General features: G+C 41.2%; 1 protein-coding gene across 1 annotated transcript in view; it reads left to right on the top strand.

The window, feature by feature from the left end:
- Positions 1-3782: 3782 nt before the first annotated feature.
- fasn (fatty acid synthase) overlaps positions 3783-15609 on the top strand; it is a 34535-nt gene continuing 22708 nt past the window's right edge. Inside the window, exons 1-2 of the mRNA XM_083994447.1 lie at positions 3783-4057; positions 11797-11932. Coding sequence (XP_083850573.1) covers positions 11806-11932 — 127 coding nt within the window. The 5' untranslated portion in view covers positions 3783-4057; positions 11797-11805. The remainder of the gene's footprint in view (positions 4058-11796; positions 11933-15609) is intronic.

Below are 15609 nucleotides of genomic sequence, written 5' to 3'. Positions count from 1 at the left end.
CTGGATAAGCTGTTGCACAGTTCCAAAGTTAAATCTTAAAGGTGTACAGAAAAGAAAATTGAATTTGAGCCCACTCTGGATCATAAAATTAATGTAATACCTCATATTTCATATTTATTCTATTTTTGAGTAAATCCGGGATGAAAGTGTGTTTTTTTTTTTTTTTTCGCATTGGATAATGCAGGCGCACGGATTATACGTCAGCCTGCACACGATTCACCAGCCACTGATATTGGATCTGTCATCCGTCATTCAAACGTCTGAGACACACACACACAGAGCTCGGTCTCGCCCCAAGCTTTGAATATCCCGCCCACGGGTAAACTCGTGTTGTAGCTCGTGACAAACAGGACAAACAGCCATTTCTGTACACCTTTAAAATGTATGAATGTCCTCTCTGATGCAACAAGAGCTGTTGAGAGGTGGAGGATGACTATGCAACAGACAAAACTACTAAATAAGAGTGAGCACTGACTCCATTCACACTGCGTAGTTTGGAGTGTGTTTCATCCAAATGTCCAGACTCTTGTAAATTGATATGGCAACACAAACATCAACACGTGAGGAAGTGTGACATGGTTAAAATGTGGAGGTGTGAGTGTGATTTTAGTGGTTTATTGTCCCAGTGTGGCCTTGACCTTTTACCACACTGTGATCTTGACTGGAGCTCATCACCAATTAACTTCTCTGCTTTTCACTAGAAGTCTCTCTCTCAACTGGACCGAGACTGGGGATGGTTGTAACAGCATCACTTTCACCAACAAGGGATAACATTAGAGTGATGTGATGTGATCAATATCATGTGTAACCACTCACTCCCTGACATTGCATGTGAATGTGCATGGCTCTATGAAGAAGTGTGTAGGTTTGTAGGTAACAGGTCGGAAAAACACGAGTTACAGGTTGCCCGGAACGCTACAAAGTCGTAAGTCGTGACTTGAAGTTGTGATTTACGGGTTCAAAAGCCTGCCTGGAACACGGCATAAGTGTCAACCATCTTTCCTGGAATTTTACACAGATTATTAGCTGCTTCTACAACATTCATTGGTATTATCAGAAGATGTTCTTTAAGACAGCTTTCTAATGTTAGGATCCACACCACTGTCACTGTTGTTCATTTAACCATCAGTGATGAGTTCTTTTTGTTCATGCTGAACCATAGAAAGATGCTTTAGTGTTGGAACATGCACAATAAACTTACATAGATGCATATTTTGTGGTGTGGTCTCAGTTCTTAGTTTTCAATCTCACTGTTACCCCGGTAGTGGGGTAGGTTGTAACAGTGGCACTCCTTGCATTTGACATCAAATAGTGAATTCTGTGATATAGTTTAAGAAGTTTAAGGCACTGCTATTTGAAGTGGACAAATGAGAGGATTCTGTGTCAAAATTTGAGAGCCCTACCATGAACACTCTGCAAGTTATAGGATCTGAGACCAAAAGTGTTCCAACCATCCCCGGTCTCTCCTTTAAATGTAACTTCACACCACATAACACACCAGTATGGAACAAGGAATACAGTAGGGAGTCTGTGCCACCGAGTACTTTGTTCCAGTTTTTAAAGGGGAAGTTTCTTTATTGATACACACACTTTCTAAAGACTTAAGCCAGTCTGAACCACAGGAAGTAGGGCATTCACATACACAGTTTCTCCAAATCGAACCAGTGTCTCTTAGGTCATTGGTTAGAGAAGACATTTACTCAAATTTTTTGATTGACTTTATGGCAATATACTTATCAACAGAGTTTTAAAAACATTCTGTTGTGTGATGTGAAGTGATTTTAACCTAATCAGTGAGAAAGAATTTTGGAGACAAAGATGTTAAGAAAATAAGGTAAAGCAGAAAAAGCTGTGGACTTTTTTCCAGTTTTTAAAGGGGAAGTTTCCTTATTGATACACTACACACTTTCTAAAGACTTAAGCCAGTCTGAACCACAGGGAGTAGAGTTAGGTAGGGTGTTGAAACTCCTGAAGCAAAGAAACATGTTCAACACGGGAAAGCGCTTTCACTGTTTTCATTACTAGACATGCTCACTTCATGACTCTCTGAGCCTGGGGTCAGATACAGATGGAGATGGGTTGGTTAAATGTTGACAGCAGCAGCATATTTTCTATGAGCGGTGGAGCAGCAGGCATGCAGCAACAGAATGAGTCCAACGCTGACGTCTTCAATACACAGCTATGATTATGTGTTGCGGTGAGAGAAGCATGTAAACAAGCAGGTTCTGTGATTTTGCACATCAGCAATGAAATGAATTTCTATTAATCACCATAGAGCATGCAACAAAAGGTCAGGCCTTTACAATTAATTTCCCATATGTACAATTACAGTATGTTCCTTAAAATTAATCATATGTGCTATTGATGTGATTTCATTAATCTGCTCCAAGACATTAATATCTCTTCAACAATGTTTTTATTTATATATTTGTACGGCTGTACTAATTTGATTTTTATTAAAGAAAATTACCTGTGCAAATCATAGCAAATAATATGTACAATGAAATGTATTTTTTTTAAAGGATATAGGTCGTTTCTATGAAGTAACAATCTGAGTCAAACTGAAGCACTGCACTTGGTGTCCATGACAGGGTTGTCAAACAGTCTATAAATAAAGCCATTTGATTTCACATCCTGTCTGCTGCAGTTATCGATCCCAGGGTCACCGTGTGTTCTTTACCTCCTCTTATCACTGCGCTGCCACAGTAGGTCAGCGGCATCAAGAAAACCCCTCTGTTTCCTCAGCACATCATGCTATGTGAAATGATGAACTCGAGTAACCTCAAGAAGTCAGACGAGCGCTCCTGGCGACGTCATCACCGTGGCCCCGCCCTTTAATCACCCTATCTCGCAACGGCGCCCGCCCGCCCCCTCTGATTGGATTACGCCTCACACCCCCGCCCCGCGATTGGCTGCTTCGCATGCTATCCAGGATGCTCGGATGTGTGTACCCACGTGTCCGAAACCGGTTTGCATCAACTGTAAAGCTAAAGTGCTAAACATTAGCCGTGTGGTCCACAGAGCTGCTGCTGCTGCTGCTGGAGGATGAGGGGAAGGAGGCTGTCCACGTCTCGATGCGCGTCTGTGTTTAAGACCTTGAAATGTCTCAATACAGTTGCTTATGAGTGTCAATCACAAACATAATAACCACATTTCACATGATCACTCCCAAATAAATATTCATTGCAGGACTGGACACAGAAAAACTTTATTAACAGTACAAAACAAAATGGTACTGATGCTAACGCTGCTACTTTAGTGCTCCGTCCGGCATCAAAGCGTGCGACTGAGCGATAATACACCTGGGGCGGAAGGATACTCTCACACTCACCTGCACACGGTTACTTAGTGCGTGCCTGGATAATGATAAAGACGTTATACAAGGTCACCTATAGAGCCGAGCACTTACTGTAATTCGTTGTTACATTTTCTAACTAGCTTCACCTATTTAAAGCTAAATAGCTACACAATTTTATTTTTTTCTATCTTTGAGTGAACTTTTGTTGTGAAAGAGTCGTCTGATGCTGCGGCCATCAGTGCGGTCGTCCGGCGGGGCGGAGCAGTGATGGGGAAGAGGAGAGGAGGAGAAGAGTCACTTTGAACTCCAGTAACCCCATCTCTACATACAAATTTTTTTTCTCCCTCTCTCTCTTTCTCTCTCTCTCTCCGTGACTACGGGGGCGTTCAACGAATTACTCCATCACTGGCTGGATCCGAGAGCCCTGCCTCTTTTCTCATTGGACTGCGCGGCCAAGCCAAGCTGTCAGCCCATGTGGCGTGGCCAGACAGAATGTGAGACATTTAAATTCATCAGAGAAAAAAAGATTCACTGGAGCACCACAGAGCCCGACGTGAACCGTAACGTTACAGCGGCAGCCTGCCCGTCCTTTTCCTCCGCTCTCGCTCACAAGTGAGAGCAGCAGCAGCAGCAACACACCGGGGAGATAACGGAGACACTACATGTCCTGCGGACGCTGACGGGTTTTTTTTTTCTTCTTCCACCAAGCGGCTCGAGTTTGTGATTTGTTTTGTTTTCTTCCTGGCACGTCAGACACAGGTGAGCGGGCTAACGGTCATTAGCCCACCGTACCGTCATGTGAGACTGTGTATACATGTGTCTTTCTGAGGACACAGGAAGGGTTTGTTAACTTTAGCTGCTACAGCTAACTGCTGTTCACACCGGGCTGTGACGGTGTTGTATTAAAAACAGACAGCCCTCCTTTAATTAACGCTATGACTAGACATTTTCTTTATTAAGCTGACTTAGACATTACGTTTCTACACGGTGTAAAAGTCATATCTCCACCTCTTGCAACTGGAAACTTTAAGAATTGATTTACATTGTGTTTTTCTTTCTCATGCTGGAGATAATATCATACATATCACATACGTATAACAATACAAATATCTATCCAGATTCCAGCATGTATTATTTATGTTCATGGCACAACCTCATTGTCTATTTGCACTACATGTGACTGTGCAGTACAATCTGGCCTCTTTATTTATCTTATTTTATTGGACTTTTATTATTATTCTTAACTTATTGTTCAAACCGGAGTCAAATTCCTTGTATGTATGCAGCATACCTAGACAATATTCTGATTCTTTTAGATGCTGCTGCATCCTATTTAAGCCCAAATTGATAATTATTCTGCAGTAGCTGCTTATACCTGAAATATTAAGTGATAAAATGGCCTCAGTAAATTTGCAAAAAAACAAAAACAAAACAAACAAAGAACAAAGATTGGTGTATTTGCCTCACAACGACAGTTCTTCCTATTATAACTGCCATTGTCCACTACAAAATATAGTTATTTATTTAACAACCTGTCTGGATAGGGTGTAGCCTATCCTGTGATGCTGCCAGGCCAGGCCAGGCTGATTTTCAAGATTCAAGATGTTCATTGTCATACACAGATGTTACAAACCATGCAATGAAACTCTTACTTGCATTGCCTCCTTTCACATTACAAAAAGATATGTAAGAATAGGATAAGAAAGAAATAGAAGAGGCTACAGACAATTAAACACAACATTCACGCATCTGAATTCTGTGCATGAAGTGCCTGAGTGCATGGTGAAAAGAAGCTGTTGCTGCTCGTCTTCTTTGTTTTATATAGTGTCTGGACATTTGCCCTAATTTTAGGGTTGAGCATGAATTAACCCAGCCTGGTTGAAATAATCCCCTCGCTCCATCTGTAACTGTAGTACTGTGTAGTAGCTGCTGTTGGCTGGAGTAAATACCAGTGGTCTGTTATTGTTGTTGTTGTAATACTGAGGGTGTTGCTGGCAGACTCTGCCCTGGTGGATGCTAATAATAAGCCATGATTAACACCCAGAGGACAGGCTTGTGCCCAGCATGACAGCCTGCAGGTCACCACGGTCACCTACCACCCTTGGCCATACAGACTACCTGCTCAATGAATGGCAGAACGTCGGGGTCGAGATAAAACAGAACTTCCGTCTTGTGCGGTGACTGGTACAAAAGTCTCTGGCTGAGCTGAACCTAATGACATGACAGACAGACAAACTGACAGGCACAGTTTGTTCTTTTTTAACACTGTAGTTGGGAAATGACAGTCAGTTCACCAACCATGTTGCCAGCTTTGTTTGTCAGCTAGGTGTTGCAAATTTAGTTTTTAGTCAAATTATATAAGCATCTAAGCTGTTTTTTTTTTTTTTCTTCTTATTGAGCATCAATGATATGGTATGTAGATAGAAATACAGAAGGATCACTATATTGTAACACCCACCCCCCAAGAACATGTTGGACACCAGTCCAGTAAAAATAGATATGAGGCATTATTTTCACATGGCAAATAATGTATAAGTAGTGTCAGTGTTGAACCCAAAAAAATAGAAACAAGACACTGGGAAAGAGCCTATGCTATTGTCTGGTTTTCTTTCAAGTTTTAACGTTGCATTGAGACTGAGGATGGGCACCAATTAGAAACATATGTGGAACTTTAACCGGTGCCAACAGAGCTGTATAGGAACGAGTTTGTCTTCTTCCCTTGGCAGTGGAGGATTCCTTCCAGTTGCCTGCAGAGTAATGATCGAGTTCAGTATTTGTCACCATTGTGTTTCCACCTTCACGTTCCTTGCGTCAATGCTATGTGACAAGTCAGGTCTTGTTGTGATGTGCTGTCGGATGAGCTCAGCAGCACTAATACCCACAGTGTTTGGGGCTGATGGGAATCAACACAGTCATCCTTGCTGAATATGCTCAGGATTGATTGCGTGGCTCATATAAAGTGCTGAGTAACCGTACCGTATGTGTGTGTGTTGACCAGGCCAGCTTGAAGCTAGGGTGTTAGTGTGATCTGGGTCAGGTAAGGCCAGGTATTGTACTGAAGGTGCTACGTTAGGTTTAATCCCAGGCCATTGTGCCATGCAGCCCAAATCCTTTCAGCTACTGAGCTACAGAGGAGCAGGACATGTTGTCATACTGTCACTGTCCTGCCTCCGCCTTGGGTCACACATATGCATTCAGGTTTTACAAGTGGATTTTCAAACCAGAAACAAGACAACTCATTTTCTTTCCTTAGCTTTGTATCTCTGAGCTCGCTGTATTTGATGTGATGGTGCGGTGAGTTTTGGTCCGGCCCTGTTGGGCTTTGTATACCACTGTTCCAGTTTCTGCAAAGTGTTTCAGAGTTCATACACAGGCCCCTTAGAAACCTTTGGTCCAGCCACAGTTTGACGCTGAGAAAGCTCCTCTTTGTCTGGAATAACAATTTGACTTCTGACTTTCACTTCGTTCTCATGCCACTTTCCTACAATCACAAGGCGGTTTAATGAGCTATGATCTGTTTGGAATTTGAGGCACAGCCTTATTTATAAGAGGTGAGCACGCAGCAGCGGCTGCTGGTCGAGATGCTTGAGGATGCAACTCAAGGAAATCTGAGAAGTTAAATTGGTTAATGCCCCGAATTGCTTCAGTTTGATTGCTAACCTAGAAATGGTACATTTAGTTATACAACATAACTTTCAGTTCCCATGGGATTTTCATTAGATAGGTAGATGCTTTGTAAAGAGAAAAGCACTGAAGCGCTTCTGGAGGTTTGTGTCAGAGCGTTGTTGTACTTAGACATTGAACTGAAAAATAAATACTCAATCTATGCCCAGGTGCTATATTCAAATTAGATTTTTGATAGAATTATTTGTCTATGAACAAGGACACTCAGTAGACTATATACCTTCCTTAAAGAAAAATAAATGATGAAAATGTAGAAAACGTTGAGGAAACTGATTTTTTTGGAAAAAAAAGACCAGATCCATTTACATCATCAGCATATCTCTATTGCAGACTCATTAAAAAGTAGGCTACAATAAAACCAAGAGACTCAGATTACTAAAATAATACTGTAAAAATGTACAAATATATTTAAAACAAATGAATATACAGGCTTTTATGCCAACGGTGCTTCCTGAGGCTTGATATGTACCAAGTATAGCTCGTCCTCTGATTGGTCAGAGCCATGATGATGCTGTTGTCACTTTGGTATTTAAACATTTGCTTCGTTGACCATTGGCCCATTCCTCCACCAAGCTGAAAGCAAATCATTACAGAACTTTTTGCATAATCCTGCTATCAAATAAACACACAAACTGACATCAGTGAGAACATAATGAAGCATTGTGGCGCTACAGAGATGCCCCAGGCTAAGGAACATACTGGTTCCCAGTATGAACATTACCATTTCCTTATAATTTTCAATGAAAATGAAAAGAAATTATAGTAAAATCATGGGTGTTTTTTTTGTTTTTGCAAATTCAGCCCGAATTTAGATTCTGGTAGACTCCCAGACACACGTGGACCGTCAGCGTGAACACAACTCTGTCAACATGTGCAGTCAGTACTCACAGTTGACACATACCCGTGGAGACCATTGTTACATGACTCCACAGTGGCCCCTTCAACTACGCAGACAAATTATAATTAGAGTTTAAGGTACTCCACTCACTGACCTGGGACCACATGAGACACTGGTGCTCTGTCCATCACCCAGACATGTAGCTGTCATCATTATTGTCCTCTCTGCACTGCCACAGTCTCTTCTACTGAGCTGAAATATATTTTAGGTATTATCATTTTTATTTTATAATGTACTATTTTAACTTTTGAATTGCATCATACAAGCCTAAAAAAGTAAAATGTCTCCCGCAACACTTCATTGTGCTTTATTGAATGTATTTTCAACTACAAATATTTCTGATGTCTGTTTTTATGTCAAGGACTACAGATGGAAATTTGCGTCCTCGCTAAATCTGGTGCAGTCACTGCACGCTGTCCTGCGATAAACTAAATAAACTAAATGAGCCCAACGCACAACTTATATATTGCAGCCAATTTACTTATTTTGTGACTCTGCATTTCTTTGTTACGTTTTTTGTTTGTCATGATATACTGTAGGTCTTAATTTTCATCCATAATGGCCTTAAAAAGGTCTTAAAAAGTCAAAGATTTGAGTTGGTGAAACCTGCAGAAACCCTGATATGGTGATTGGAGAAATGTTGGATTTTGGATTTTCCTGTGTGAGGAGAGCTTAGGCATTGTGGGCTCAGGATGTGTGTTGATGTGTACATAGTGTGTTTTGGGGGGGGGGGGTTGTCTGAGGGTGATGGCAGGACGTCTGCTGTACACCGAGGTGAAGATGCACACGCTTCAATGTAGGGTAACGCTCTCTCAAGCTGCCAGCTGATTGGCTGATGCGTTCCGGTCATGCTGACACGAAAAAGGCCCTGGCCTAGAAAACGAGGAACAAAGGCCAAGATACACACACACACACTCACGCACTGTTCAACATGGATCTGCTCATGTACACAGAATAGTCTATCAGCAGACTACATTGTCTGCTCTAAGTGCTCTTTCATGCATGCTCAGAGGCACTCCTCTCCAAACCTCACTGCTCAAACATGTAGTGGGAGACAACACGTCTGAATTACAGAGGCACTTTACATTTGTCCGTGTGTTCATGTTTTGCTTTGATTAAGAATTTCAAGAATGTTCTACATACTGTTTTGTTCCTTCCCATCAACTGCCTGCTTCATTTCTGCAGTGTATTAGTGAGAGGTGCACTGATGAAATGTGACTATAGGGAGAGCAGGGATGGTTGGAACACTTGTCTCAGCTCCTATAACTTGCAGTGTTCATGGTAGGGCTCTCAAAAGTTCACACAGAACCCCCTAATTTGTCCACTACAAATGGCAATGCCTTAATAATAATACATTATATTTGTTGACGCCTTTCAAGGCACTCAAGGTCGCCTTACAAATAGATAACAGAAAACACTATATCACAGAATTCACTATTTAATGTCAAATGCAAGGCATGCCACTGTTATAACCTACCCCACTACCAGGGTAGGTTATAACACAACCTGGGGTAAATTGTAACAGTGAGACTAAAAACTAAGAACTGAGACCACACCACAAAATATGGATCTATGTAAGTTTATTGTGCATGTTCCAACACTAAAGCATCTTCCTGTGGTTCAGTATGAACAAAAAGAACTCATCACTGATGGTTAAATGAACAACAGTGACAGTGGTGTGGATCCTAACATTAGAAAGCTATCTTAAAGGGATATTTCAACATTTTGGCAAATTCCTATTGCCATAATCCCTATAGTTTTAGGAGTAGGTTGAAGGTTCATTACCTTTAATTGTTGGTGCAAGCTGTTTTGAGATCAGCGGGGCAGAGACGCAAGCTGCTCAACTAAACGCAATGGAGGGACACGGTATTTCCACGTTTCCCTCATCAAACTAAAATCCAAAAACTCCAAAACGCTCTCGTGGACAAGTTGTGACCTGCACTACACGTTCACCATGCTATTAGATAATAACGTACAGTATAATTATGTCACATCACGACACATGAAGCAAATACTTGGAACTACTTTTGAAGTCACTCCGCCCAGCAGCCATGTTTGAATGTAGTTCTAGCTTTGCATTTGCCTCGAAAACAACTCTGTCTCGTAACATTATTATCTCATAGCGTGGTGAATGTGCAGGTCACAACTTGTCAACGAGAGCGTTTTGGAGTTGTTGGATTGTGTATTTGATGAGTTTGATGAGGGAAAGCTTGAAGTGCAGAGCTCACGTCTCTGCCCCGCCGATCTAAAAACAGCTTGCACCGACAAAGGTAATGAACCTACACCTAAGACTACAGGGATTGTGGTGAATTTGCCAAAATGTTGAAATATCCCTTTAAAGAACATATTCTGATAATACCAATGAATGTTGTACATGAATGTAAACCTTCAGCAGGAAGTCAGAAGCAGCCATGTGTGTAAAATTCCAGGAAAGATGATTGACACCTAATAAAACATCAAAGATAAAAGATGTTACAACCGTCCCCACCCCTGTCAATCACTGTTTGACCAGCTGAACACTGATGAAATGATTCACATTTTACATAAGAACCTGCTCTTTCATTTTATACAAGTTACATAATTTAAACGTCAACGGTAATGATACTAGTCAACATTTAGACTTGGGGGGCGTGTTTAGCTCAGTTGTTAGAGCCATGCAAATGTACATGTAATGTAATGTAATGTCCCTTGTTGGTGAAAGTGATGCTGTTACAACCATCGCCTGTCTCCCCTACCAGTCGTGTGTGTGTTCACTGGAGCAGCTCTCCACAGTATCAGCTGACTCAGGAACAGCACAACTGAATTTTGATTTGTAAGATTTTCTGAAAAGCCCAAAGTGAAGGTTTGTTTTAATTACAGATCAGGAACCAGATTTTATATTATTTTATATTTACTAGTGGTGTAGAAAAAGTATAATTACACTGAAATATTGCAATATTTTTGTTTTACAATACTGTATTGATATTCAAAAACACTATCTTTTTTTTTTTTTTTTTTTTTTAACAATTTACATGCAAACATTCATGTTCATTTTTGTGTTGCATTAACACTCTGACTGCTGGTTGGCAGCAGTCATTAATGACTCCTCCACTCCATCTGAACAACGAGATCTCTGTCAAAAAAAGAAAAGAATTGCAATAGAAGATTGTATCATCTTTCTTATATTAGGCCAGATTCTTGCCAATACACACTTCTAATATGTATTACTGTGTTTGTCATCATTTACATGGCAGCACTATTCCATGAGTTTTCCTGTGCAGAATAGCAAACCTTGGTTGAATGGATTTTCGGCTTGCTGGATGAGCCAATGTAATATTCATTATCTGAGGGATATACCACGGTATTTTCAGTTGTGCAGTTTTTCACAGTCTGACTGGCTGACTGCCCTCGTCTCACTGCTTCTCTTGCTACTCATTGTAATTTGCCATTTGACAAATAAACCTCTGAACTGCTGTTTCATCGCTTCAACATGACTTTTCCTGAACCATACAATATTATTATATTATTATAACCCTGCTGTGAAGAGTTGTCCTTGTGCAGTAATACAGTGCATCATGAAGTTAGCCTGCACTGTGCTGTACACCGGTGCACAGTATTAATTCATCTCAGTGTATGAAATGCTGTCCTCCTCATATTGTTGACTAGAGCTGCAGCAATTCGTCAATTAATCGAACAATAATCGATTATTAAATTAATCGTCATCATTGAATAATCGGTTTGAGTAGTTTTTTTTTTTAAGAAAAAAAGTCCAGATTCTCTGATTTCAGCTTCTTAAATGTGAATATTTCTGGTTTCTTTGTGCCTTTATGATAAATATCTATTAATCGTTTAAATAATCAACAGATGAATCGATAATGAAAATAATCGTTAGTTGCAGCCCTATTGTTGACACCTCTCTCTCTCTCTCTGTTCACAGTGATTCAGCATGGATGAGATAGTCATAGCAGGTATATCGGGGCGTTTGCCTGAATCCAACAATCTGGAAGAATTCTGGGAAAACCTTATCAATGGTGTGGACATGGTGACAGAGGACAACCGGAGATGGACACCAGGTGAGACTGCACAATGTTTTTTTTTTCTTTCCTCTTCTGTCCTGCTGCTTAGTTTTCTGAGCTGAAGTGAACTGCTGTTTAGTGCATCTATATCATATTGTGAGATCATGCCATGAAACTGGCCTGGGGCCTGTACTACCAAGCAGGATTTGAGCCTAGTGAGGTAACTTCAGGGTGAAGTCTGGGTTTTACGTACCATGGCAGTGGTTCACAGGTTTTGTTGCAGATTGAGATCGGCAGGTATAAATGCTCCGCCTCCTGACCAATCAGTTCTCTTGGAAAATGCCATCATTGTTGTTAGGTGTGTGAATGAATGTTGTAGGCTACATACACAAAAATACAACAAAAAAAAAAAAACTTGCGCTGATCGTAAGAGGATGCTCTGAAGCGAGTTTTTTAGATTTTTTAGATTAACATCTCTAAGATCTCTAAGGTGGTTGTAACATCTTTTATCTTTGTTGTTTTATTAAGTGTCAACCATCTTTCCTGGAATTTTACACGGATTATTAGCTGCTTCTACAACATTCATTGGTATTATCAGAAGATGTTCTTTAAGATAGCTTCCTAATGTTAGGATCCACACCACTGTCACTGTTGTTCATTTAACCATCAGTGATGAGTTATTTTTGTTCATACTGAACCATAGAAAGATGCTTTAGTGTTGGAACATGCACAATAAACTCACATAGATGCATATTTTGTGGTGTGGTTTCAGTTTTTAGTTTTCAATCTCACTGTTACAGTTTACCCCAGGTTGTGTTACAACCTGCCCTGGTAGTCGGGTAGTTAATGAGGGGATTCTGTGTCAAAGGTAAACCTCTGTCAGCTGATCGAACCGTAGCCTGTGTGTCCAGTGACACCGGAGTCGTGTGCTCAATGTCCCACTAACGCTCTGCATCACATACACGCCACAACAGGCCAGTTTAGAGGAATAGGGGAGCAGCTAATAATCCCTGTAAAATTCCATGATGAAGATGTTTGACACTTAATAAAACATCAAAGATAAAAGGTGTTACAACCATCCCCACCCCTGTCAATCACTGTTTGGCCAGCTGTACCAGCATGGTGGTTGGAAATAAACACTGATGAAGCAACTCACATTAACCTGCTCTTTCATCTTATACAAGTTACCTAATTCAAACGTCAACGGTATCGATACTAGTCAACATTTAGACTTGGTCCAATAGATTAGTTTCTTACCTAAAAACATGTTTTTTGGCTGTAAAACCTACACACTTCTCATAGAGCCATGCACATTCACATGCAATGTCAGGTAGGTATACACATGATATTTACATAACTCTAATGTTATCCCTTGTTGATGAAATTGATGCTGTTACAACCATCCCTTTGTCACAACCATCTTCCCATACACTAATGTTATTCCTGTCAGAGCTATCCCATAATGATGGAGTAGAATGAAGCTCTTAAGCATTTACACAGTCAGAAATTCTCTGCATCTCCTGCAGTGACTGCGTTGCTTTCTGTCTGGATTTGATCTTCAGTTCTTCATGTTGCTGCAGAATTATTGTCTGCTCCTCGTCAGTGAAACACTCCGCTCTGCTGCTGCAGCTGCTGTCAGACGTGTCCATGTCTGTGATTGGTCAGATGCTGCGAACCCCACCTGTTTCATGTGAACTCACTCATACCTAGAGTGGGAAACCCGTGGGAAACCCTGGGTTGATTCACCGTTGTGTGAGCGCTTAGTGTGATTGTTAGGTTAAGTGAAGCCGGGTAACTGGAGGATGCCCTGGGTATGTTGAACCTGCCTCTCAGTACAGGCCTCTGGACTGTGTATGCAGAAAGCCTGTCCAGGATCAGTTTAGTCAGAGATAATACTGCAGGCCACGCCTCCTGATCCAAACCACCAGGGAGACATGACTTTGCCTTTATAATGGAATTAGCTCAATCAGGTAAAGGAATAGGTCAACGTATGGGGAAATCCACTTATTTGCTTTTGTCTCAGATCAAGATTAGAAGATCAACGTCGAATCGATATCAGAAGTTTCTTTATGAGTGGGTCGTTGTTATGTTTGCACGTGCATGAAGACGAGTCAGCACGCACAGGTGGTGTGATTCACACTCCTGCCAATAGTTTCACACCGTTCCACCGATCTACAGGTGGAGGTAACACACAAAGAATGACAGCAATGTGCAAACAAAGGCAGGGAAGAAGAAGAAGACTGCCAACTTAGAGATATGGAGAGGAAATGGAAAATTCTGCAGTTTTGATGATGTAACTGTGTTTTCAATAAGTTTACCTCTTCTTACTTTAAAGATTACTGTAATATTCACATTTTACAGGTCCAGTGTGTAAAATGGAGGGAAAACCGTCACATTATAAAAGAATAATTATAAGGCTAAGAAAACCAAACAAATTTTATTTTATAGCGATTATACACTTATACAAATACTTTCATGGGTAGTATATTCAGATTTTGCAAATAAACCTTGACAATTATTACACACTGGACCTTTAACATTTAGATGTGTTTCACTAATACATTGCACAAACCCACCACACTCTCTGCAAAACTGCTAAAAAATAACATATAAAAAGGAAAACTAAACTTTTCATACTCCTGTCAGGGACAGTAAGCAGTGGTCAGATGACTGTAGAAATGTACACAAACTAGTCCACCTGCTGTGTGTGGCCCCTCATGTGTGTGACTGGCCAATGTGGTGGGCGGCACTCTGTGTCAGCAGCAGTTGAACCTGCTTTAACTCTCCTGCACTGTTTCCCAGAGCCTTTCTGTGTTGGCACCTCCAGCCTGTTGCCAGACTGGTCTCATTCAGATGAATGGGCTGTTTTTTTTTTTTTCCAAGCAGAGCTGAACTGTGTCTGAACATGGCCTTGTCCATTTCCTTATTTCTCTGTCAGTGTGAGCTGGCTGGTCCACAGAAAGAGAGAGAAGCACAAGCAAAATGCTGAGTATCACTGTTGGCAGCTTCACTCTCTGAATCATTCCATCCCTGTCCCACTTTAATTTTAAATTTAAGCTTTTAATTTCCTTTTTTCCTCTCTGGTCTCCATTGTCCCCGTCTTTCCCATCCTCCATCTCTTGCTCGGAGTTTTCTCCTCTCTCTCTCTCTCTCTCTCTCCACAAAGGGCCCATCCCTCTGGCAGCCATCTCGAGCTCACATTCATGTGTTGAAAGGGTTGGAGTGGACCAGCTGACACGGCCGAGACCACACACCGGGCATCAAGGGAGAGGAGGCAGAGAATAGGAGGAGGGGGGGGGACAGAGAAAGCGACCAGAGGTTCACGGCCTCTGGGAAAGTGACAGGGAGGGAAACGAAGATGAAAAAGGAAAGATGAAAATGGGGAAACAACAGGCGTCAGAGGAGAGAAAGAGAGGGAGAGAGAGAGAGGATGGCATGCAGGCTGGGTTTAAAGCTGGAGCGAGGACTCTGCCTCAATGGTACCAGTGTGCCCCCCCCCCTCCTCCCAAAAAAAAAAACAGAAAGTCTGAGTGTGAACCAGTTCACCGCAAGTGGGAGTAAGGTGACCTCGTTGAACTTTGCTTTGATTCAAAGAACTTTTAATGGCTCTTTAAATAGACTTTCATTCATTTGACGTGTGATTAAGGAAATATTTCAACAGTGTGTCTGTAGATTGAGATAAAAGTGACACAAATCTGATGTGTATTCTGTGCTGGAGTCAGTTTACAGTAGTT

The sequence above is a fragment of the Trachurus trachurus genome (genome assembly GCF_905171665.1).
Source record: "Trachurus trachurus genome assembly, chromosome: 19".
NCBI classification, from domain to species: Eukaryota; Metazoa; Chordata; class Actinopteri; order Carangiformes; family Carangidae; genus Trachurus; species Trachurus trachurus.
Note: the sequence above shows the minus strand (reverse complement) of the source record. Positions and strands in the feature narration are given on the sequence as shown.